This window comes from Trachemys scripta, chromosome 9, assembly GCF_013100865.1.
Source record: "Trachemys scripta elegans isolate TJP31775 chromosome 9, CAS_Tse_1.0, whole genome shotgun sequence".
Lineage (NCBI taxonomy): Eukaryota > Metazoa > Chordata > Testudines > Emydidae > Trachemys > Trachemys scripta.
The window spans coordinates 29,154,244-29,176,677 of NC_048306.1; the positions used below are offsets into that span (position 1 = coordinate 29,154,244).

The following is a 22,434-nucleotide window of genomic DNA, read 5'->3' on the forward strand; positions in this document are numbered from 1 at the left end:
CTCCCAACACAAAAGGGAGTTATGGGGGGATTGGAAGCATATTGTAGGGGGGGTTGTGATATTGCCACCCTTACTTCTGCTCTGCCTTCAGAATTGGGTGGCCGGAAAGCGGTGGTTGCTGGCCAGGTGCCCCGCTGTGACAGCAGCACTGCCAGCAGCAGCACAGAAGTAAGGGTAGCAATACTATACCATGCCATCCTTTACTTCTGTGTTGCTGCTGGCAGTGGCGGTGCCTTCAGAGCTGGGCTCCCAGCCAGCAGCTGCAGCTCTCTGGCCACCCAGATCTGAAGGCAGCACCATCGCCAGCAGCAGCAGTGCAGAAGGGTGGCAATACTATGACCCCCCTACAATAACCTTGCGACCTCCCCACTACTCCCTTTGGAACCAGCACCCCTATAGTTACAACACCATGAAATTTCAGATTTAAATATCTGAAATCATAAAATTTATTATTTTTAAAATCTTCTGACCATGAAATTGACTGAAATGGACCATGAATTTGGTGGGGCCATACCAATAATCTATTTTGGCAGGATATAGGTGTAACATTCTAAGCTTTTGGAGAGCTTCAAAAAGACACATAGAAAGAAAAAAACCACCACTGCCAGGGAAATGTTTTCTTCTTTTCCCAAGTGTAGAATTTCCTCCCTAAAATTACATCAGCCCAAGGTCAACAACAGGCAAAATTCAGTCCCAGAGCAGTGACAGATTTAAGGTACAATATCGCAGAGCCTTGCAAGGACAGAAATGGGAGCTGTTGTTGGAAAAGGTGATTTCTAGCTCTCCAATGGGACACACCGCACTTGCTTCAACTCCTGAAATTTTCCAGGATATCAAGATATTAGTCTTAAAATTGTGATATTTTATATATAGTAGAGCAATTAAGTAACTTTTTGATTCTTAAAAAAAAAAAAGGTGTTTTTTTTTGTCCTTTCCCTCTGGTCTGTCTGTACAGCAGGACTCATGGTACTGAGGAAAACCTTTTTTTTTTTTTTTTTTTTTTTTAATTCTTTAAAACATTTCTAAAAGTTTTTCTGTTAAGATGGTGACATAAGCATAATACACCATGATGTGATCTGCAGGTTTTATTGACCCTTTTTTTGGATAACCTACTTGTAATCTCACCAGTCATGAACAATACAGCTATCCCAAATTCATACTGATAAAACCTTTACATCATATCATACCTCTATTAGCTCTTACTAATATGGTTTGAACTCCAGTGCACACAGGATCCAAATCTTTTGCAATTTATATCAGAATGATCTCCAGACACTCCGGATAGCTAGTGTTCACAAATACAGAAACCAGTGCTTAAAATGTACTTCATGAAACCTAATTTGACATATAAATATGAACAGCCAGTTTTAAGAGGAAACACAGTAGGAAATGTCTTATTAAATTACCTTTATTTAATTTTAACTTCAATCTCTTTACAGAAATCTGGCATACCGGAGTTTTCTAGGTCTGACAGGTTTCAGAATGTTGCTCAACCAATGGATAATCCAAACGCTGGAAGACCAGTAAGGCCTTATGAACTAGGACGCTCACAAAGATATATGTAACTACAAGAAAGCTTTATAAGAAAGGGATCATCTATAGAATATTATTCATTATAAAACAAAATTCAGGTTGTTTCTGAAAATCTTATTTTGTTTCCTGATTGATATAGTCCTAATTTTCTTTCTGAAGACTTGATTATGCAGTTCGATAGCTGTTTCTAAGTAGTGCCCTAACTGTTGCATATCTGTCATGACAAAAAGATCTTTTGTGTTCAGGTGTGTGTGTGGGGGGGAGAAGAGCCCAGGGCTGGGGTGGCAGGAGATGCGGGTGGGGGGAGAGCCCAGGGCTGGGACAGCAGGGGGATGCAGGTGGGGGGCCAGAGCTGGGGCAGCAGGGGGTGTGGGCAGAGGAGAGTCCAGGGCTGGGGCAACATGGGGTGCAGGGGGAGCCCAGGGCTGGGGTGGGGGTGGCAAAAAACATAGAACTGGATTTGTCCCTACCATTCACAGCAAGCTGCAGCATGAGGTTTCAGTTCCACATTCCTTCCCCCTCCCTTTCCTGTTAATTGAGGGAATGCTGGGAAATGTAGTTCTTTCCCTGCTCCAGGGCTGGCTCTATAGGCAGGGACTAACCAAGGAACTACAGCTCCCAGGGCCCCCTGTTGGTTCTCAGCTCCCATGCTGGATTCTTGCGCCCCTGCAAATTTGCCACCCCAAGCAACTGCTTGCTTTGCTGGTTCCTAGAGCCGGCCCTGGTCACATAGAGGAGATGGGGTCATGGCGACCAATCAGCCCATTGTTCCACAAGAAATCCTGTCACTAGCTAGGGAGGTTGGCGCAGACACACAGTGGTCTGCATCTCAGTGCCGCTTTCCATCACTCTCTTTCCTTTGTAGAGTTTGTTCCACAGCCATGGTGTCATAAGGTGCATTTCTACTCCCCTAAGGGGGACTGAAGACATTGATCAGAAGTTAATGCTACTGTGATGGGCATTAACTCCCATAAGATTTTGTTTTCTGAAATTACACAGGTTCCTCAGGACAACATGGCATGTGGAATGGCTGCTCCCAGACTCTCTCCACATTCCTCATTTCCCTTACAGCAAAAAACCTAATTACAATTTGGGAGTGTAAATTAAACCTTTAATTTTGTACAGACTGACTACTTACAGAATTGGAGGGCCAAATTTTGTTCTTAGTTACCACGATGCAACCCCAATGACTTCAGTTAATTTTGCATGAGTGTATGCAAGAGCAGATTTGGCTAGAGATTTCAGTAAATGCAAGATGAAGTTCCACCAAAATTCTGTGTAAAATCCCCACTTTGTTCCATGTTTATGGATCCATTATTCCTCGCCTGGTCTGTCACAATGGGCAGATGTTTCTATAATCCAACCACTGCTGTGATTTTTAGGGCCATATTCTTCTCTCCACCAACATGAAGCTATTGATTTCAGAACCCCGGGCAGAGTTTCCCTCTATTCAAAATCAGTGATGTCAGACCTCCATAGTAATTTGGGCATAGGACAAGGAGAGGGTAGAGTTGGGGAACATGTTATGCTATAGCCTCTACAGCTATCTATTTGGAAGTTAATACTGTTTCAGAGTTGACATTAGCTCTGTCTGGCTCCTCTCTATGGTTGTTACTGCACAGCCATGAAGGAGGCAAGTAATTATGGTTCAAATGCATGATGGCATGAGGAAAGCATCATGTTGAGACACTGAGCTTCCAAGTGTCCTAAGACACAGTCAGATCTTGGGACATCCACTAATTTAGGGAGCTGAACCATCTGATGTTCCATTGTGATGCCCAGTCTCTCTTGTACTGTCTCCCTGACATCAAGTCAATTTCCCTGATCCTAAATGTTCAACTCAAAACTCTTCAGTTTTCTCTTTAAAATATGGCTTGATTTTATTTGTAACTTGTATGAAAGACATCATGAAAATATAGTAGTGTGATTTCAACCCTTTGTTTTACCCTTTATAATAAATCATGCTCTTCATTAACTTTATGAAATCAGTAAAACCATAAGGTAAATAAATAAACTGCAGATAAAAATGTTGACATTTCTTTTGTGTAAGCATAGTGCTTTTCTCTCAACAGCATACACTTGTCTATATTCTGGCATCTTGTGTGTTTTCTCTCAGCTTTCAGTTATGGCCCAGTTCGTGTGCATTTCCCTGCAACTGCATAAGTAACAAAGCCAAAGGCATATTCAGAGTTCCTCACTTCATTTCCTGCTCACTTGAAAGAGTTTAGCTGAATAGGCATAGTTTCCTATAGGGGGGAAAAAGAAGAGTGACCATGAGGTTGGCAGCTTTTCCTGTCCATGTGATGCCTCTCCCCTTTTAGCTGGCAATCTCCCATGCTGCTATTGTTTTCTCTCTTCCGCACACTTTTCTGTGCTCCATGCGCCATCAGCTGGGGCAGTGTCAGTTTTGCTATTCCTGCTTCTGCTGGTAGAGCGGACAGGTGATAAAGGATATTTAAACAGCATCTTTTATGCATCACCTACCTCTGGGAGGCAGACTGGCTAATGCAGTTGAAACAAATCATCTCATGGCATCTTAGTAAAGCCAGTACTTCTCTCATGTGGCTGCAATCTCATGCTACAGAATCTAAGATTCCATTAAAAAGTCTCTAGCCCTTGTGGTTGTGAAGGAAACCTTCCAAATGTGAAATGAATGTAAACCAATGCTGCAATGTCTGTTTGAGATAGCCTGAAATAATAGCTTTGCATGTCAACATTAACAATTTCAATCACTGCTGATCAAAGTACACAAGAACAGAGAGGATCATATTGCTTAGATCTGCATAGACTTTTGAGAGAGGTATTTTGTATTGGCATCCCTAAAGGGCAGAGCTTGGTTAGGGACAGAGCTTGAATGGGTGTCGCTGCTTTTAGTTTTGTTTCCGATCTTTGCTGGCCAATCTTTGCTGGCCACCATATATAACTAAAACATACTGATGTTAGTCACTTGCACTCCCAACTCCCCTTATAAATAAGAGAAAAATAGACATCTTTCAGAGCTATCAACATTATTCTTGGATGTGTACAAACAAGGCAAGGAAATTTGGTTTTGGTATATATGTTATATTTGGAAAAAATAATTGAAAAAGTAAGGCGATTTGGCAGTCCTCACCAGCAACAGAAACACAAATTGTCATGACTCTAAAAAGTCAGGTCCTGTGTGGGTGAGTTTCACATCTGTTTGCCCCTTTTTTCCCTCTCATTCCTCTAAACCAGTGGCTTTCAACCTATGGTCTGTGGACCCCGGGGGGGGTCCGCAGACTAAGATTTCCAAAGGGGGTCCACACCTCCAGTTGAAATTTTTTAGGGGTCTGAAAATGAAAAAAGGTTGAAAATCACATCTTTAAACAGTAGAGCGATCTGCCCATTAGCCTGCAAGCAGCCTTTAAGCTATTCCTTAAATTCATGAACTCTCAAAATGCCTCCAACCAATGAGCTGCTATTGGCCTCAGATCCACCTACCTGTTGGTAACAGTTGGGACAGTCAGGCTTTTTCAGCCCCACCACTCAGTTGAGAAAGAGACTGACTAAGTGGGAGGAGGAGACACTGGATAATCCTGCCAAAGGAAGGGTAAAAAGGAACAAATCCTGAGGCGCTAGTGCACATGATGATCCACAAGGTTGAGAAAGAAAAAGGGCTAGGAGTAACAATGATGGAAGGTATCTGGGACACAGTAGTGAGACTAATAACAGGGTGAATGTAGTTTTCCACAGAATGAAGTTTTCCTCATCAGACTTCATCTCTTGTCCAATATCCTTAGGCAGATCAACAATTGCAGGACATCAGTCCTGTGTGTAAGTACTACTCCAGAGAAATTTAAATACTCAAGGATCATCATGGGTGAGAGAGAGATTAATAAATATGAAGAAACTGCATCAAATACTGTGACTGTCCCTTTTAATACTGAATAATAGTTGTGGAAAGATTCCAATTTACTGAGAATCTCACTCTTGATCTTTGCCTCTTAGTTTGAAACCAAGTGAAATTCTATAATTCATTAGATCTTTTGCACCTCAAGTAGCAGGGTGAGGCGCGATCTAGGACCTCTAATGGCTTTTATATGCCACATCCCTGCCAACCATAAATGCTGCACACCACACATTACTGTCAGTTCCTTCTTGACTAGGTTGGTCAAAAAGCTTCCTGAAGGTAAGTAGTTCTCATTGGTTATTGTTCCTGTTCATCCACAGATTTCAATGAAACAAGCAAGCTGTCCTTTTATCTCTGTACCCAGCCATGCAATTAGACCTGCTTGGTTGTTGAGGTGTTTACCTTGGGCACTTTGTCACATTTCCCATGGCGCTCTGGCTTGTTTTTTCTTGGGGTGCTTCAGAAACTGTTTTTAGTATTTTGATGCCTTTCAGTGCTTTTTCCTGTGCCTCTTGCCAATTTTTGCATGGCATTTTCCTCTGTTTGCTGTCTGACTCAGCAAACTTGAATGTTGTCTTATGTTGTATGTTGTGTCACACTGTTGGCAGTAGCCTTGTTGCTGCTGTTCATTGCAGCTTTATGCTCATTTTGCTTTTGAGGCATCCCTTGAGCTACTTCTTCTCCAGAAGTGCAAATACTGCACAGATGGGATTATTTTAGAAAGAAATAATTAATCGTTTTGTAATTGTGCTCCTCTGAAAATATCCTCTTGCAGGACTCTCACTCACCTGCCCAAATATCTTCAGAATTTGGAGATTTACCTATTTTTGAGGTGTTTTCTTTTAAACCTCATTTGTTGATCACTTTGAATTGACCTTCCTTCTGGGATCTTTGTCTTCAGCCTAGCTGACTGGAACATTTGTAAGGTAGGGTATATGATGGTCAGTAGCTCTACCCCACCACTGCTACCCTCCAGGGTCAAAACAACTTCAGAACTAGAAGAGTTCTCCTAGATTTGCACTAAGAAGCTAAAATCCAGAAGTGAGAATCTTGCCAGATTCTCTTCAGAAAAGGAAAACTACATAGTAAGTAATGTTCCCATTTATTCTGTAACTATTTTTTTAATTGTAAATTAAATTAAATGGTAGTTTTGTAGTAAAAGATTAAAGAGATATTAAAAACTTACATTTGTTCCAAAATATAAGTTTTTTGTAAAGACAAGCTTTCACAAATCTTAAAACCATTACAAATGTTTCCATGATTAAAAACAAAAACCACCTCTTCCCTCCCCTTCCCATTAATAATTCATTAATAATTCCTTCCTGGGTTGAAAAATAAACATTGTACCACAAGGCTGGTTTATACACAGTTTGTGTACTGATTTTAACTAAATTGGTTTAAGAAGCTAATTTAGTTAAGTAGATGTAGCCCTTTTGCCTTAAATAAAATTAAACTAAATCATCATAAGGCATTTTTTGGAACTATCACCGTTTTTGAGATAAAGGTACCTCTGACTCTTTTGTTGCCTCTATTCACCACCTTTTTCAGGGCAGAGTCCCTCGATTCTCTTTTTCTAGGCTGGGGATTTAGGGTGCAACTTCCTCCCACACTTCAGTGTGATCTAACAGACACAGTCACTGCGTCTGACTTAGTCCAGCATCTGCTGTCTGTTCTGTCAGTGACAATGACAGGGCTAACCAGTGACCAGACAGCCTTTATTAAGCAAGTATTATTTGTTCAGAATAAAAGCATTACAGAGGAAACATTTATTTAAAATTATATAGAACTTACATGCAGGCCTTAGCTTACCAGGCAATAATTTATCTTCCACATGGAGATCCTGATAGGCACAAAGGACCTTTCTACAGGGTCTATGTCTCTTGGTCAGTTTCATGTCAGTTCTTGAGTGAGTGTGAGCTCCCTTCCTATGTCAGGCTAGTCACTTTTATACAGTTTTCAGTTCTTTGGGCTTCAGATTTCTTGAATCAGGTTAAATAAATACATGCAATTTCCTCCAGGAGCTAAGACTCCTTCACATTGATAATCCCTCCATCCCCTGCTCTCAGTGATTTTAGTTCCTTCTGGAAACACTTGTAAGTCCCTCATGGACCCAGAATACAAGCCCTAGCCTATAATGATACATACAACATTTATAAAATTGATACAATAGCCTCTGAATATTCCATATTGCAATATAATCTGTTGTATAAACCAATTTAAAAGTGTCCACACAAAAAGGGTTGTTCCAATTAAGTGAATTGGTTCTAAACCACTTTAGTTAAATCAGTGCAAAAAACTGTGTATAGACTAATCCAGCGTTTCCCAAACTTTTTCGGACACGGAACACTTTTTAGCCTATTACGGAACACTTACAATATTATTTTGTAGTCATTTGGTTTTCAAATAAAAAATTGTTATTTATGCTCAAATATATTTTATTTTATAAAACAAAGCAAAAATACAAATTTAAAATAATTTGAACTAACAATTTTTAACTGGAAAGCGTGTATAAAGTAGTACAAAACTCAAGCGCAAGAGTCAAAATAAAAAAGTGTTTTACTTAAAAAACAAACTGTTTTTATATATACACAAACACCAAACAAATTAGATTTTTACTAGGAAAATCTATTTTTATAAACAGAAATACAAATTTGGATTTAATGGGATTGGTGTTTCTGCGTTTTTCTATCACAAATTCGCTTAATATTAGGAATAATGCTGGAAAGTTGAATCCTCATGTCAGGCGCAGCATCAAGTCTATTCCTATATTTGGTTTTTGTTGTAGTATAATACGAAAATTCCGTCTCACGCAAGTAAGTTGTAGCAAAAGGAAGGAGCACTCGAACTGCAGATTTAGCCACATTAGGGTACTCTTCTATTCAGCTCCTCCAAAAATTATTCAGCGGAAGATCCTTAAACTTTTATTTCAAATCAGAGTCAGAAATTAAGTCAATTAGGCTTTCATAATTGAGTGCAGTAAAGCTGACTGGTTTGGCTGTAATTACAAACAGATTTTGAACCCAAGCATTATCATCAGTAGTTGTAGGAAAATATTCTAATAAAGAGGCCTGCAAGTCATGTAAGTGCTGTAAAATGGTGCTGGAAACTTCTTCATGGACTGTAGAATTTATTTCAGTCAGAAATTCATGTACTGTAGGGAAGCAGTCGAAGTTCTACAGAAGATGCCCAGAATTGCAGTTTCTTTTTTAACGACGAAATTTTATCCATTGTAGTAAAAATAGTCACATTCTTTCCTTGCAGCGACAGATTAATTTCATTTAATTTTGCAAAAATATCTGCAAGATATGCAAGTCTCATTAGCCACGAGGAATTTGTCAGACAGTCATTAAATTTTCATCCTGAATTATCTGAAGTGAAGAATACCAGTAGTTCACTACGAAGCTCAAAAAGCCTCACAAGCACTTTTCCTCTGGATAGCCACCTCCCTTCCATATGTAAAAGAAGCGCTTTGTGCTGACTTCCCATTTCCTTGCACAAAATTTTAAATAACCTGGATTGAAGTTGTCAAGATTTGACAAAATTGATAATTTGTACTGCTTCATCGAGCACAATTTTCAGATATGCTAGTACACCTCTACCTTGATATAACGCTGTCCTCGGGAGCCAAAAAATCTTACTGCGTTATAGGTGAAACTTGCTTTGATCCACCGGAGCAGGGCCGGCTTTAGGAAGTGCGGGGCCCGATTCGAACAGTTTTGACGGGGCCCCGGCAGGGATGACTGAAAAAAAAAAAAAACACGTAAAAAACACGTGGGGCTTGTACTCACCGGGCGCCACTCCTAGTCTTCACTCGCTCCAGGTCTTCGGTGGCACTGAAGGACCTGCCGCCGAAGTGCTGCCAAAGACCCAGAGTGAGTGAAGGACCCGTCGCTGAAGTGCCGCCGAAGACCCGGAGCGCTGTCGGGTGAGTAAAAATTAAAAAGGAGCCTCTAGCCAGGGAAGGGATTCTCGGCCACTTGCCCCCACCCCAGCGGCCCTGCCACTGGGCGCGGGGCCCTCTTAGGCACGGGGCCTGATTCGGGGGAATTGGGGGAATTGGCCTAAAGCCGGCCCTGCACCGGAGTGTGCAGCCCTTCCCTCCCCCCCGGAGCACTGCTTTACCACGTTATATCCAAATTCGTGTTATATCGGGTCACATTATATCGGGGTAGAGGTGTGTTGTTTTTCACTGCAAGTGCTTGTCTGTGTAGAACACAATAGCTCTCAGTGCTTTCTGATGCCACACTTATGATTCGCATTACAGCTCCCGTCATCTTCCCGATCATTGCCTGAGCACCATCAGTACATACATCAATACATTTTCCCCAACTAATTTCATGCTTTCTGATAAAATAGTTGATGCAGTTGAATATTTCTTCTTCAGTTGTGTTGCTTTGCAGAGATTCACATAAGAGCAGGTCCTCTTCAATAATATTATTAAATCTATATTGGACAAATACTAGTAGCACAGCAAGTCCTGAAACATCAGTGGACTCATCTAGCTTCAATGAATACTCATGGCAAATTTTCAGTCGGCAACTAGCTCTTTTTCTATGTCATCAGCAAGATCTTTAATACGGCATGCAACAGTATTATTTGACAACTGTACAGCATCAATTTTTTTATCAGACTGCTCGCTCAACATGCATGTTACAGTATCTTTCGCGCAAGGCTTGTTAAGCGTTTCTCCAATAGTGTGAGCTTCTCTGGCAAGCGCTATACAGTAACTTACTCGATAAGATGCCTCTGTTGCACTTTCGTTGTCTGTTTTAGTAATTTTAATCATCGAAAGTTTACAATTTCCAAGTGAGTCACGCTGCCTCTTGAAAAAACTTATATCTTTGTCTTTGTATTCAGCATGCTTGGTTTCCAAATGCCCTTGAAGTTTAGCAGGAGCCAATGAACTGTTTGCTAGTATTTTGTTGCACACGACGCACTGCACATCAGGAACATCTTTATTTCCAACACATGTAAAACCAAAAGACAAATAACTTTCATCATACTTTCGTTTTGGTCTTCTTCGTTTTGGACCTGCTTCTTCTTGTTTTTTGATATACTTCGGTGGAAATTCTTTCACCTTGGATAACTCACTAGTACTAACAGATTTTTCGGCAACTAAAGACTGCGATTGTTCATCTTCACTTTGAAGTGTCACAATATTTTGCTCGTTTATTTCGGCCACAGTTGGAGTACCAAAAGAACTTGCTTTTTGTTTCAAAGTTCCTTATTTTAGCCACAAATCCATGGTGATTAGGTTTAGTAATAATATTTAGAAATACTGATTTTTTTCAAATTTTGTCACAAATATTTATATTGTTTTGAGTAAAGCTAGTTTAGTTGTGCTTATCGCACACACAGTAAAGACCCACAGGTTTGAACGTGTTGAGTGAATATGTTATATTCACCATGGCGTAAAGAGAATGGTGTGTGCATACCGCTGCAGTTCGCACAGCCTCGAGCGGAAGGGATTCGACATCACTAACTGAAATGTGCCCGAAAGGGGTAAACGTCAACATGCTTGCGTGCCACGTTCTTTTTACGCCATGACATTCAATACGAGATCTATCAATAACTGGAAAAAGAGTTTTATGTTAAATTACAGTCATTCAAAAAGTTGTAAACTATGCTTCAAATATGCCAAATTTAAAATTTTAAGGACCCATTTTTTTTAATTACGATTCTTTCACGGAACACCTCTTCACATCGTGTGGAACACAGTTTGGGAAACACTGGACTAATCCTAAAGACTTATCTACACTGGATAGTTTTACCAGCATAGTTATGAGTGGCTGTTTTTTTTATTTTGTTTAAAACCCTTCTTAAATGACATAACTGAAAAGAAGAACTCCTTGTGACGGGTTGGATCACAGAAACCCCCTTGGGAGCTGCCACCCGATGTGCAAAGACTACCCCTGCTTCTGTTTTCCCTGCCAGCTCAGGACTCCAGCACCCTGTCTTGCTGAGCCAGACACTCCTGTCTGGCTCCAGACACAGACCCAGGGTCTGAATCACTTGTCCCAAAGCTGCAAGTTTACCCGAAAACAGCTCACAGTAGCGTGCTTGTCTTTAGCACTCAGATGCCCAACTCCCAATGGGGTCTAAACCCAGATAAATCCGTTTTACCCTGCATAAAGTTTATGCAGGGCAAACTCATAAATTGTTCGCCCTCTATAACACTGATAGAGAGATATGCACAGTTGTTTGCTCCCCCAGGTATTAATACATACTCTGAGTGAATTACTAAATAGAAAGTGATTTTATTAAATACAGACAGTAGGATTTAAGTGGTTCAAAGTAGTAACAGACAGAACAAAGTAAGTCACCAAGCAAAATAAAATAAAATGCGCAAATCTATGTCTAATCAAACTGAATACAGATAATCTCACCCTCAGAGATGTTTCAGTAAGTTTTTTCTCAGACTGGACACCTTCCAGGCCTGGGCACAATTCTTTCCCCTGGTACAGCTCTTGTTGCAGCTCAGGTGGTAGCTAGGGGATTCTTCATGATGGCTCCTCTCTCTCTCTGTTCTCTTCCCTCCTTTATATATCTTTTGCATAAGGCGGGAACCCTTTGTCCCTCTGGGTTTCCACCCCCCACCCCGTCACTGGAAAAGCACCAGGTTAAAGATGGATTCCAGTTCAGGTGACATGATCACATGTCACTGCAAGACTTCATTACTCACTTGCCAGCACACACATATACAGGAAGACTCGCAGGTAAATACGGCCATCTGCAGACAATGGGAGTCATCAAGATTCCAAACCATCATTAATGGTTCACACTTTACACAATTACAATAGGCCCTCAGAGTTACATTTTATATTTCTAGTTTTAGATACAAGAGTGGTACATTTATACAAATCAGATGATCATACTCAGTAGATTATAAGCTTTGTAATGATACCTTACAAGAGACCTTTTGCATGAAGCATATCCCAGTTACGTTACATTCACTTATTACCGTATTTTCTCTAAAACTATCCCAGTTACATTATATTGACTTCTTATCAAGTTTTTATAAAACCATATAGACTGCACAACGTCACACTCCTATATTGGAATAAGAATGTGTACATGAACTATGGCTACGTTTACCCTATGAGTTAAGGATGATTCCCAGCATGCATACACATACTTGCACTAGCTTGATGAGAGCTAGTGTGAATAAAAATAGCAGCGTCACCAAGGTGGCGTATGTTCCGATAGGGTTCGGGAGCGTGTGTAATGGGGCATCTACCCTGTGCCACTGCTGCCTGGACTATAGAGGCTACACTACTATTCATACCCGTGCTAGCTTTCATTGAGTTAGTGCGAATATGTCTACGCGAGCTGGATGCAAATCAGAACTGCTGGTAATGGGAGAATATGGCACTTTCTATTATTAAAATTTAATTATTTGTTCAGTGCCTTATTGTCTAATTCAGGGGGCTTTAGCCCACGAAAGCTTATGCTCAAATAAATGTGTTAGTCGCAAAGGTGCCACAAGTACTCCTGTTCTTTTTGTCTCATTCAGTATCAGTGAGAAAATATGTTCCGCTTTAGGCCTATCACTAATTTTGCCCTTTGTTTCTCTTCCATATTCTCCTTTCTCTTTAAGTTTACCTTTCTGCTTTTATCTGTATTTCCTTCTTTGCAGCACTTACATGTGTGCTTTGCTTCTATCACATTTTTTGTTCCATTTGCTAAAATGATCAGCAAAAGGCTACTTTGTGTTGACAAGGAAGTGCCATTACTGGGGGTTAGAGTTAACACTATGTTAAAATAATAAGGATCAGGGAAGTTCACACAGACTCTGAGCCACTATTTCACGTTGTCTACACTGTCAAGCAGACATCAGTGAAGTCACAGATGGACTCCCATTTGTAAGCTTATCAATGCAAACATGACAGAGATTTGGAAACTTGAGTTACCTAACAAAAGCTGAGATGCTGCAGCATGTGCATGCAGCCTCCAGGCCATAAAAATGCATCTTTGACACCCCTGCGTGTGTATATGGCTGTAGCTTTAATGCCACATCCCTGTGGGGGGCAGCACAGGGCCACACTATGCACCCACGATCGCAAGCCTGCTCTGCATTGGCCCTTTCACTGTCCCCCGCTCTCGCCCCTTTTTCGGCTTCTCCCATTTAGCCTCTCTCCGCCGGACCCATCCCCCCTGCGCCCCAACTAGCCTTTCTCCCCCGCGGCTTCCATCCCCCTCGCTTTGCTCTCGGGGCACGTTTGAGAGCAAAGTAAGGGCACCGACTTCAGCTGCGGTTCCTGCGCATGCTCACATCACTGGGGCACACTCCGGCTCCCAGTGACGTGCGTCAACAGCGGCAGGGCTGGTCGCGAAGCCGGTGGGGGGAGGGGGTGAAGGCCGCGCGCGCTCGCGCCCCGTTTCCTAGCCCAGCGCCTGTGATTGGTGCAGGCCCCGGACCTGGCGGCCCCGAATGCAAGGCCCCGGCGGCGGCGGAGTCCTGCGGCCCGCCCGACCCTCAGCCGGATCCGACCCCGCGGCACGGCGCAGGGACCCGCACAGGTGAGCGGAGGTGCTAGAGCTGGGCCGGCGGGGGCTGGGAACAATGGAGGCGGCTAGGCCTCAGCGCAGGCCGCGCCCGAGGCCTGCGCGCTTCGTTACTGCCGCCGGGCTTGGCCGCCGCCTCCCTGCTCTAGGCGTGTGGGCTCCGCCCGCCGGCGGCTGTTCCTCAGCTGGGCCGGCGCAGGGCCCGGATCCCGCGGCCGAGCGGCCTCTCGGGCGGCCATAAAATGGCGGAAAACAAGATGTCGGCGGCCGGGGCGGGAGAGGCTTCGCTCGCGCGCGCCCCGGGCTGGGCTCTGCCTGCCCATCCTCTCCGCACCTTGGACTGGGGGCTGAGTGGCGACGGCTCCGGTGCCGCAGCTGCCTGGGCTCTGAGCCTCTCGGCGCCGCAGGGGAGGAGTGGGCCTGATGGCCTGGGAGTGTGGGGCTCGGCACGGGCCTGGGGAGCGCTACCGCGTCCCCTGCGGCGCAAGGGGGAGTGTGGCTGTGGAGGTGCGGTGCCTGCCGAGCTGCAGCCCTGACTCATCACGAGCTCCTTTGTCTTCACGGCTTTGCTCTCGCACCCCTCCCCCCACAGGCACACGGCAGGGGGCGCTGGCGCCCTGGTACAGCCCCGCGGATAGTGCGTCCCGCGCCTGCACGCTCGGGAGCTGGGGCTGCAGTTCCCGTTCTGAATTTCTGCTGTTTGCTCCTGGCGTGCCGGGATCCAGGGCCGAGAGCTGTGCACGGGTCCCCTTTGCGCTGTCCATCTATTACTGCGGCAGTGTGTGCGCCAGCCCTCTGCGCGCGCACTCCCGTCTGTGGCTGCAGTGCACTCGCAGTTCGTTTCATGTGCTGCCGCTGTTCAGCGCGCACATTGCTGTCTGGGATGCACATGTATGCACCATTGCTAGTACCCATCACACACCCTTGCCGGTGCTCTGACCACACACTGATGACTTGTCTTTGTGGTGTTTATGAGCAGGTCCTGCCAGTAGTTAGCGCACACACCTCTGTCTTTCTGGTGCTTTGGCACATGCCCTGACAGTGTTTAGCATGCACACTCCTTTCAGTTATTTCCATGTGTGCATTTATATGTCCTTCTGGTACTCTCACATTCAGTCCCATTTGTAATTGTGGATTGTCTCATGAACATGCCTGTCTTCTTTTGTGCATATGCATACAGCCTTCTTGTTTATACTGTGCTCTGTCATGGTCTGAAGTTTTATTATTTCTTTAGTTGTCATATGTATTTAAAATATTCAGGAACTATATGTAGACCTAAAAATTAATTTTTAGTACTTCTTGCCCAGGTGGGCAATTTTTTTATTTGGATGGGCAATATATATATTTTTTTTAATTTTGTTATGGTAAATGAAGGTGAGGGAAATAGATTTCATACCTAACTGGTAAACTTTCATGACTATTTTGCAGGCTGATAGTCTTATATGTAATATGTTCCAATATACATACTAATTTTTATACTGCACCCAAATTGCTGGGTAGGGTTTATGTTAAGCTATGCATTGTTTGGGGGAGGAATAGATCAGTGATTTGAGCATTGGCCTGTTAAACCCAGGGTTGTGAGTTAAATCTCTGAGGGGGCCATTTAGGGATCTGGGGCAAAAATCTGTTTGGGGATTGGTCCTGCTTTGAGCAAGGGGTACGGACTAGATGACCTCCTGAGGTCCCTTCTAACCCTGATATTCTATGATTCTGTTTTCTAGTTTAAAGTTTCCTTTGCAGGCTTTTTGTCTAGACAAGTTAGTTCTCGTTACATTTACATTTGATTAATATGTTGCCATGTTGTAGATGTCTACAATACACACAAGGAAAAAAGAGAATGAGTTTGGAATGTGTTAGAGCAGTGGTTCTTAAACTTTTATATTGGTGACCCCTTTCACACAGCAAGCTTATCAGTGCGACCCCCCTCCCATATAAAAATAAAAACACATTTTTTATATTTAATATTATTATAAATGCTGGAGGCAAAGTGGGGTTTGAGAATAGAGGCTGACAGCTCGCAACCCCCCACGTAATAACCTTGCAACCCCCTGAGGGGTCACAATTAAAGCTGTGCTTATGAAACGGAAGTCGTGGAAGTTACGGTTCCGTGATCTCTGTGACTTTTGCAGCTGCAGTGGTTGGTGTGGCTGATCCCAGAGCAGCTAGTCCCAGGGCCAGCTGGTCGGGTGCCCCACGGTCAGCCGCACTGGATGCAGCTGGAGCTGTCCCGGGGGCAGCCACACCAGCCACTCCTTGGGCAGCTGGCCCCGGGGAGCACCCGAGCAACTGTCTCCAAGGCTTTGGAGCAGGGGTGGCAGGGGGCAGTCAGCCCTCGTGGCCAGTGCAGGGGCTAGCCCTCATAGCAGTGGTGTCCTGGGCCCGCCCCCAGAGCGACAGCGTCCAGGGCCTCAGGAGCTGCTAAGTTTTAGTCAGGGGTGTGTGTGTGTGTGTGTGTGTGTATATATACATACTATATATATATAGTAAAAGTCAGGGACAGGTTACAGGCCATGAATTTTTGTTTATTGCCCGTGACCTGGAGCCTGGCCTTTAGCACACAGCTGAGCTGGGCTACAGCTGTGTGCTAATTGGGCCACATGCGGCCCACAGGTTGAGAACCACTGCTTTACACTGAAGTGCTACAGCAGTTCAGCTGCACCACTTTAACATTTTTGGTATAGACCAGGGGTAGGCAACCTATGGCACGTGTGCTGAAGGCAGCACATGAGCTGATTTTCAGTGGCACTCACACTGCCCGGGTCCTGGCCACCGGTCCAGGGGGCTCTGCATTTTAATTTAATTTTAAATTAAGCTTCTTAAACATTTAAAAAAACCTTACTTACTTTACATACAACAATACAGCTCTACCCCGATATAACGCCACCCGATATAACGCTAATTTGGATTTAACGCGGTAAAGCAGCACTCCAGGGGGAGGCACGGGGTTGTGCACTCCGGCGGATCAAAGCAAGTTCGCTATAACACGGTTTCACCTATAAAGCGGTAAGATTTTTTTGGCTCCCGAGGACAGCGTTCTGTCGGGGTAGAGGTATAGTTTAGTTATATATTATAGACTTATAGAAAGAGACCTTCTAAAAATGTTAAAATGTATTAGTGGCACACGAAACCGTAAATTAGAGTGAATAAATGAAGATTTAGCACACCACTTCTGAAAGGTTGCCAGCCCCTGGTATAGACAGTCTGCTTTGGAAATTGCTCCAGTTTCAACAGTTGATGGCCAGCCTCCAGTGTAGTTGTGCCAATGAAAGCCCCAAGAGAAGATAAGGAAAACTAATTTGTACCAGCTTAAGCTCTTTCACAGTGCACATTTGTGCAAATCACAGCTTGTATACAGTTGTGGTTTACACTAGTGCAGCCACATTGTTGGCTGGACACAAACTGGCAAAATACCAACGTACTTAAGGCCTGAGTGTTATCTTTGACTATAGCGGAAATTGAGGAAGCTCAGCATTCTGTTTCGTTGGAATCTCAATCTTACTCTTCCTAATCTTTCTCAACTGTTAACAGGATTGGAAATTAGTCTGTCTAGCTTTGACTTTCTTCTGATTTGTCTTCATTTCATTAGTTAACTTAGTTCTAGGCAGTATTTGTACTTGGGAAGTTTTTGTGTGTGTGTGTTTGTTTTTAAGCACCTTGCCTATAATCTAGTCAGCTGTAATTTAAGGTATTTGGTGATTTTTTCATCTAAAACTTTTCAGGAGGTGGAGTGGTGGGATGGAAAAGTATGGTCAGGAAATTGCCAGGATATTATATTAATTGTCATTGCCATTCCATTGGCAAATGCCAATTGCCATTTATAGTCTAGAATTAAATCTGATTTAGTTATAGCAAGTATATACAGTAGCATCTGTCATAAAAATAGTTTGTATGACTTTAGCTTACTTTGAGAATAATTTTTTTCAGTCAAAAATTGGAAGATGTAAGAGTCTATATCTGTTTTTTTTAGAGAATAACTAAAGGACCTAATCTTGCAGTTACAACATTGAGAATTACCACTGAAGTCAGGAGAAGTTGTAGTGTGAATTGATTGCAGGATTGGATGCTTAAATATTTTTATTTTTCCATTGAGACTCTGTGACTTATTATTTTTGATAGTATTGTCGGTGGTGCTAGGAATCTGGGTTGGGGAGTTGTGGGGGCCAGGCCTCCTTACTAATTTTAGGGGTTGCCTTAGTTGTGTTTAATTATAAGGCATCAGGTTGCTGTGTCTGGCCCCCTTGTTTCTCACCTGGGTGTTGCTGAAGAAGCACCCTGACACTTGAAATCCAGGATAGAACTACCGTGCCGCACTTCAGAAAACTATGCTTTGGCAACAATGCTCTGTCATTTTCTAGCAAGGCCACTGACTGGCTGCAAGGCAGTGCTGCCAATGCGGGGAGGCTGGGGACATTGAATCGTCCCCCACACACACACCCAAGGCTTTTGCGTTTGCTCAGAGTTCAGTGGGAAGGAATGTGTGGCTGGAAGCAGCTGTACTGATTCAGTTTAAAAGTGGTTCAGAGTGGTCTGAAACATCACTCCAGTTGCAGTGCCACTGAAATTTGACCCATCTGCTCCTCTGAACAGATGGAGGGGTGGCCTGGCCAAGTTTTTGTCAGTGGTGTTGAGATTGAGCACATGAGGTCACAGTATCACTCAAATTTGGCCCAGCTGCCCCTCCTGCTAGATGAAGAGGTGGCCAGGCCAAATGGTATTGCAGCCTGGCGCACAGGAGTCTGTTTCTGTATGGTGGACTGCAGGTGAGTCTGCCAAGAGCTCAATTTCTGGTGGCACTGGCTCATGCAGTGTGTGGGTAAGAGAGAGGGCAAATCTGAATTGGCACCATTGCTGCAGGGTGTTCTTTCCTGTCATCTGTGATTGGTAAGGGGTGAGCGTGGGAAGGATTGAAGCTGAAGCAAGGGGATTCAACCCCTGATTCCTGAGGTCCAGGCAATATAGTTCTCTCTCCCTCCTTTCCCTCCCCCTCCCCCCGCACAGGGAATGGGATGGGAGGCATGGCCTGCTGCCTGTGGGATGGAGGGGATTCCAAAATGGGGTCAGTGAGTATGTTCCCTATGCGAAGGTCCCTTTTCACTGAGGTGGCCATTTGGGGAAGCTATGGAAATTCTCCACCATGAGCTCTCCGGAGGCCGGGGATGGGTATTGATGGGAAGTATGTTGAGCCCCGTGAATATCCCCCCTCATCTCTGGTCTTGGAAGGGGGGATGTATGGGGAGACCCCTGGAATATTCCCCCTCACTTCTGGTCAGAGAAGTGGTGGGAGACTTCTAGAAATACCTTCCTTCCTTTTCCTTTCTAGGCAGTGGAGTGTGTAGGAGGGATCCTCTGCAATGCACGCATTCACAAATACGCACATCTTTTTCTAGGCTGGGGGAAGGTATGTGATGTGAATACAAAAGTAAATAAAAGCAAATAGGGAAGTGTTATACCCCCTTCCCCAAAACACAATACAGCCCAAAAGGTATAGCTGAGAGGGAGCATCAGTTCCAATGTTAATATTGGCACACAACTTTTTGCTATTTTGTCAATATTGGCACAGAACTTTACTATTTGTAAATATAAAAAACAAAAACACGTTAATTGAAAGTGGAGTTAAACAAGCTGGGGACAAGTGTCCATGCTCATTCCCTTGGCTGTATCCCTCTCCCTGAGCCTTCATCTGTGTCTCTGTCTATTTAGATGGGAAGCTCTTCAGTCAGGGACCTTGTTTTTCCTACATAAAGAAAATTTAGCAAGCTTTGGGCATGATAAAAATATCCCTCTTTGACGTAAGGAGAGACTCACCCCTTTTCTGAATATATTTGGGGGGAAGCCTTTAATCCTGGGGGAGTTGACTGTTGCTTTTGGGAGGATATGGGTAGGTTGTAACTTGAGGATAGCTTTTTTTATTATTATTATTATTAAATATTTTTTTTTGGTAGCTTCTGCTGAGATTGTAGATGTTTTATGTTCCACAATTTAAATAAAAAATGATGGCATCCGCTCTAATGAGCAAGAAATCCAGGGTAGGATCGTAGGAAATTCTCAAGGGCCATTATCCTTTGCTACAGGAACTTGAGCCTTTCTTCTAAAAATAGTTCCCATCTTTCATTAAGGGCACTCCTAAAATTTCCCAATGATTCAAGCACTGATTGTGGGCCTATCAAAATATTATTTCTATTATACACCTAATGTTCCCAATTGGGATTGGTACCCTGTGGTGCTAGAAGTTGTACAAACAGAATACAAGAATGTCTGTGTGCCAGAGACTTTATAATCTAAATTTAAGACCACATGCAACAAGTTGCATTGAACAAATGGTAGGAGTGATAAGAGAGAGAGAGGATATGGGTGACATTGTTCAGGTGATATGGTTATATTCAATTGGCCTCTGCATATTCCCACGTGTGGGATTGGTGCCTCCTGGGGTTGAGCTGCAGAACCTTCTGGTAAACACCCTCTATGGAGCCACTTAATCCTCCCTCGCTCTTCACCACTATGGGCTGAAGGTGCAGTAAACTCGGATTGCATGTGGTGTCCTCAAGACTTTTTGACAGATTCTTTTTCTTTGGCTCTTTCATACTATTTTTGGTTTGGTTAGTTTGCCAGTTAGTACAGATTTCTGTATTTAAAAGAACAGAAAATACATGGTACCATCTGTCACAGGTATCTGGACCTGCTTTGAGCAGCAGAGCTGTCTTATCAGTTGAAGGGGAGTCTCCTCACATCTGGCCAAATAAGTCTGGCAAATGTAAGTCCAGAATTGACTTTGGAGATCTGCTAGCCTACGTTACTCAGTGCCCAGATTGGGCTGCATGTAGTTCCCCAGTTTTAACTGGTTTATTGAGCTCAGTGCCAAGGGTCTACCACAGTGGACACAGCAGTGCTGCCCCTGGATCTTTCTGGGTTTACTTAATCTGACACCAAGGTCCCTGGATTCTTCCATGTTAACCCAATTTAGTGCTGAGGACCTGGCATTGTTGACACAGGACTGAGTCCCTGGATCCCTCTAAGTCAACCTAATCTGGTGCCAAGGTTCCAGCACAGTCAACTCTAGTGAACCGGAAGCGGCTTAATGCCCACTCTAAATTGCATTACGGTCCCCTGATCTATCAAAGTCAATTTTCTTTGATAGATCAGGGTACTGTGGTCTGTAGTGAACTGCTTAATGAAGAGGTTCAGTGCCCACTACACCATTAGTGTTTCCACAATAGTCTGAGTCATGTGAGTCCAATACCCAGGTGTCTACACCATTGACTAGTGAACCACTTGCTTGAAGTATTCCAGTACCAATCTAAGTGATTAATCTGGTTTAATCTGTATCAACAAAGTCTGGTGCTGAGCATCCAGCACAATTGACTCTGAGCCATTTGCTTGAAATGGTTCAGTGCAAAGAATAAGCAGCCCAAAGGTCCAATATCCTTGATGAACCATCAATTTAAGTGGTTCTGTACCTAACACAAGTGGCAATAAGATGCTTGGATCAATGTAAGTCAACACGGGGTGATGAAATACATCCTAGAATACTTAAGGAATGGATGAAGAAATCTCTAAGCCATTAGCAATTATGTTTGAGAACTTATGGAGGATAAAGGAGATCCTAGAGGACTGCAAAAGGGCAAATATAGTACCTGCCTATAAAAAGAGGAAGAAGGACGATCCAGGGAATTATAGACCAGTCAGTTTACCTTTGATACCCGGAAAGATAATGGAGCAAGTAAATCCATCAATTTGTAAACACATAGAAGATAATAAGGTGATAAGTGTCAGTCATCATGGATTTATCAAGAACAAATTATGTCAAACCAACCTAATATCCTTCTTTGGCAGGGTAACAAGCCTTGTGAATGGGGGAAGCTGTAGATGTGATGTAACTCAAATTTTAGTAAGGCTTTTGATACTATCTCACATGACCACCTCATAAACAAACTAGAGAAAAATAGCCTAAATTAATCTACTGTGAGGTGGGTGCAAAACTGGTTGGAAAAGCTGCTCTGGTAAACTCAGAGAGTAGTTATTAATGGTTCACAATCAAACTGGAAGGACATATCAAGTGTCCTGCGGGGATATGTCCTGGATCCAATTCTGTTTAATATCTTCATAAATAATTTGGATAATGCCATAGAGAGTACACTTATAAAGTTTTCAGATGATACCAAGCTGGGAGGGGGTTGCGTTTTGGAGGACAGGATTAGAATTCAAAATGCTCTTGACAAACTGGATAAATAATCTGAAATAAATATGATGAAATTCAGTAAGGACAGGCAAAGTACTACACTTAAGAAGGAAGAATCAGTTGCACAAATATAAAATGGGAAATGACTGCCTGGAAACAGAGGTGGTACTAGCCCATTAGGTGTCCTAAACAGGAATATTCCCGCCCCCCTCACTCCCAGACACAACACATAAAAAGCAAATAGGGGACCCCCTTGAGCTGCTTAGAGCCCTAAGCAATTGCTTAATTTGCTTATGCCTAGCATGGGTTCTGCCTGGGAAGGAGTACTGCAGAAAAAGATCTGGGGTTT

At 43.3% G+C, this 22,434-nt stretch overlaps 2 protein-coding genes and 1 pseudogene across 3 annotated transcripts in view; 2 read left to right on the forward strand and 1 right to left on the reverse strand.

The window, feature by feature from the left end:
* LOC117883386 overlaps positions 1 to 1,796 on the forward strand; it is a 38,904-nt gene extending 37,108 nt beyond the window's left edge. Inside the window, exon 7 of the mRNA XM_034782652.1 lies at positions 1,440 to 1,796. Within this exon, the coding sequence (XP_034638543.1) occupies positions 1,440 to 1,565 (126 nt within the window). The 3' untranslated portion in view covers positions 1,566 to 1,796. The remainder of the gene's footprint in view (positions 1 to 1,439) is intronic.
* Positions 1,797 to 9,515: 7,719 nt separating this feature from the next.
* Positions 9,516 to 10,649, reverse strand: LOC117882925 (annotated as a pseudogene).
* Positions 10,650 to 13,699: 3,050 nt separating this feature from the next.
* The window catches only part of ZNF711 (zinc finger protein 711), a 38,429-nt gene continuing 29,694 nt past the window's right edge, over positions 13,700 to 22,434 (forward strand). For both annotated transcript variants that reach the window (XM_034781143.1, XM_034781144.1), the window contains exon 1: positions 13,700 to 13,924. The gene's annotated coding sequence lies outside the window, so the exon portion shown is untranslated. The remainder of the gene's footprint in view (positions 13,925 to 22,434) is intronic.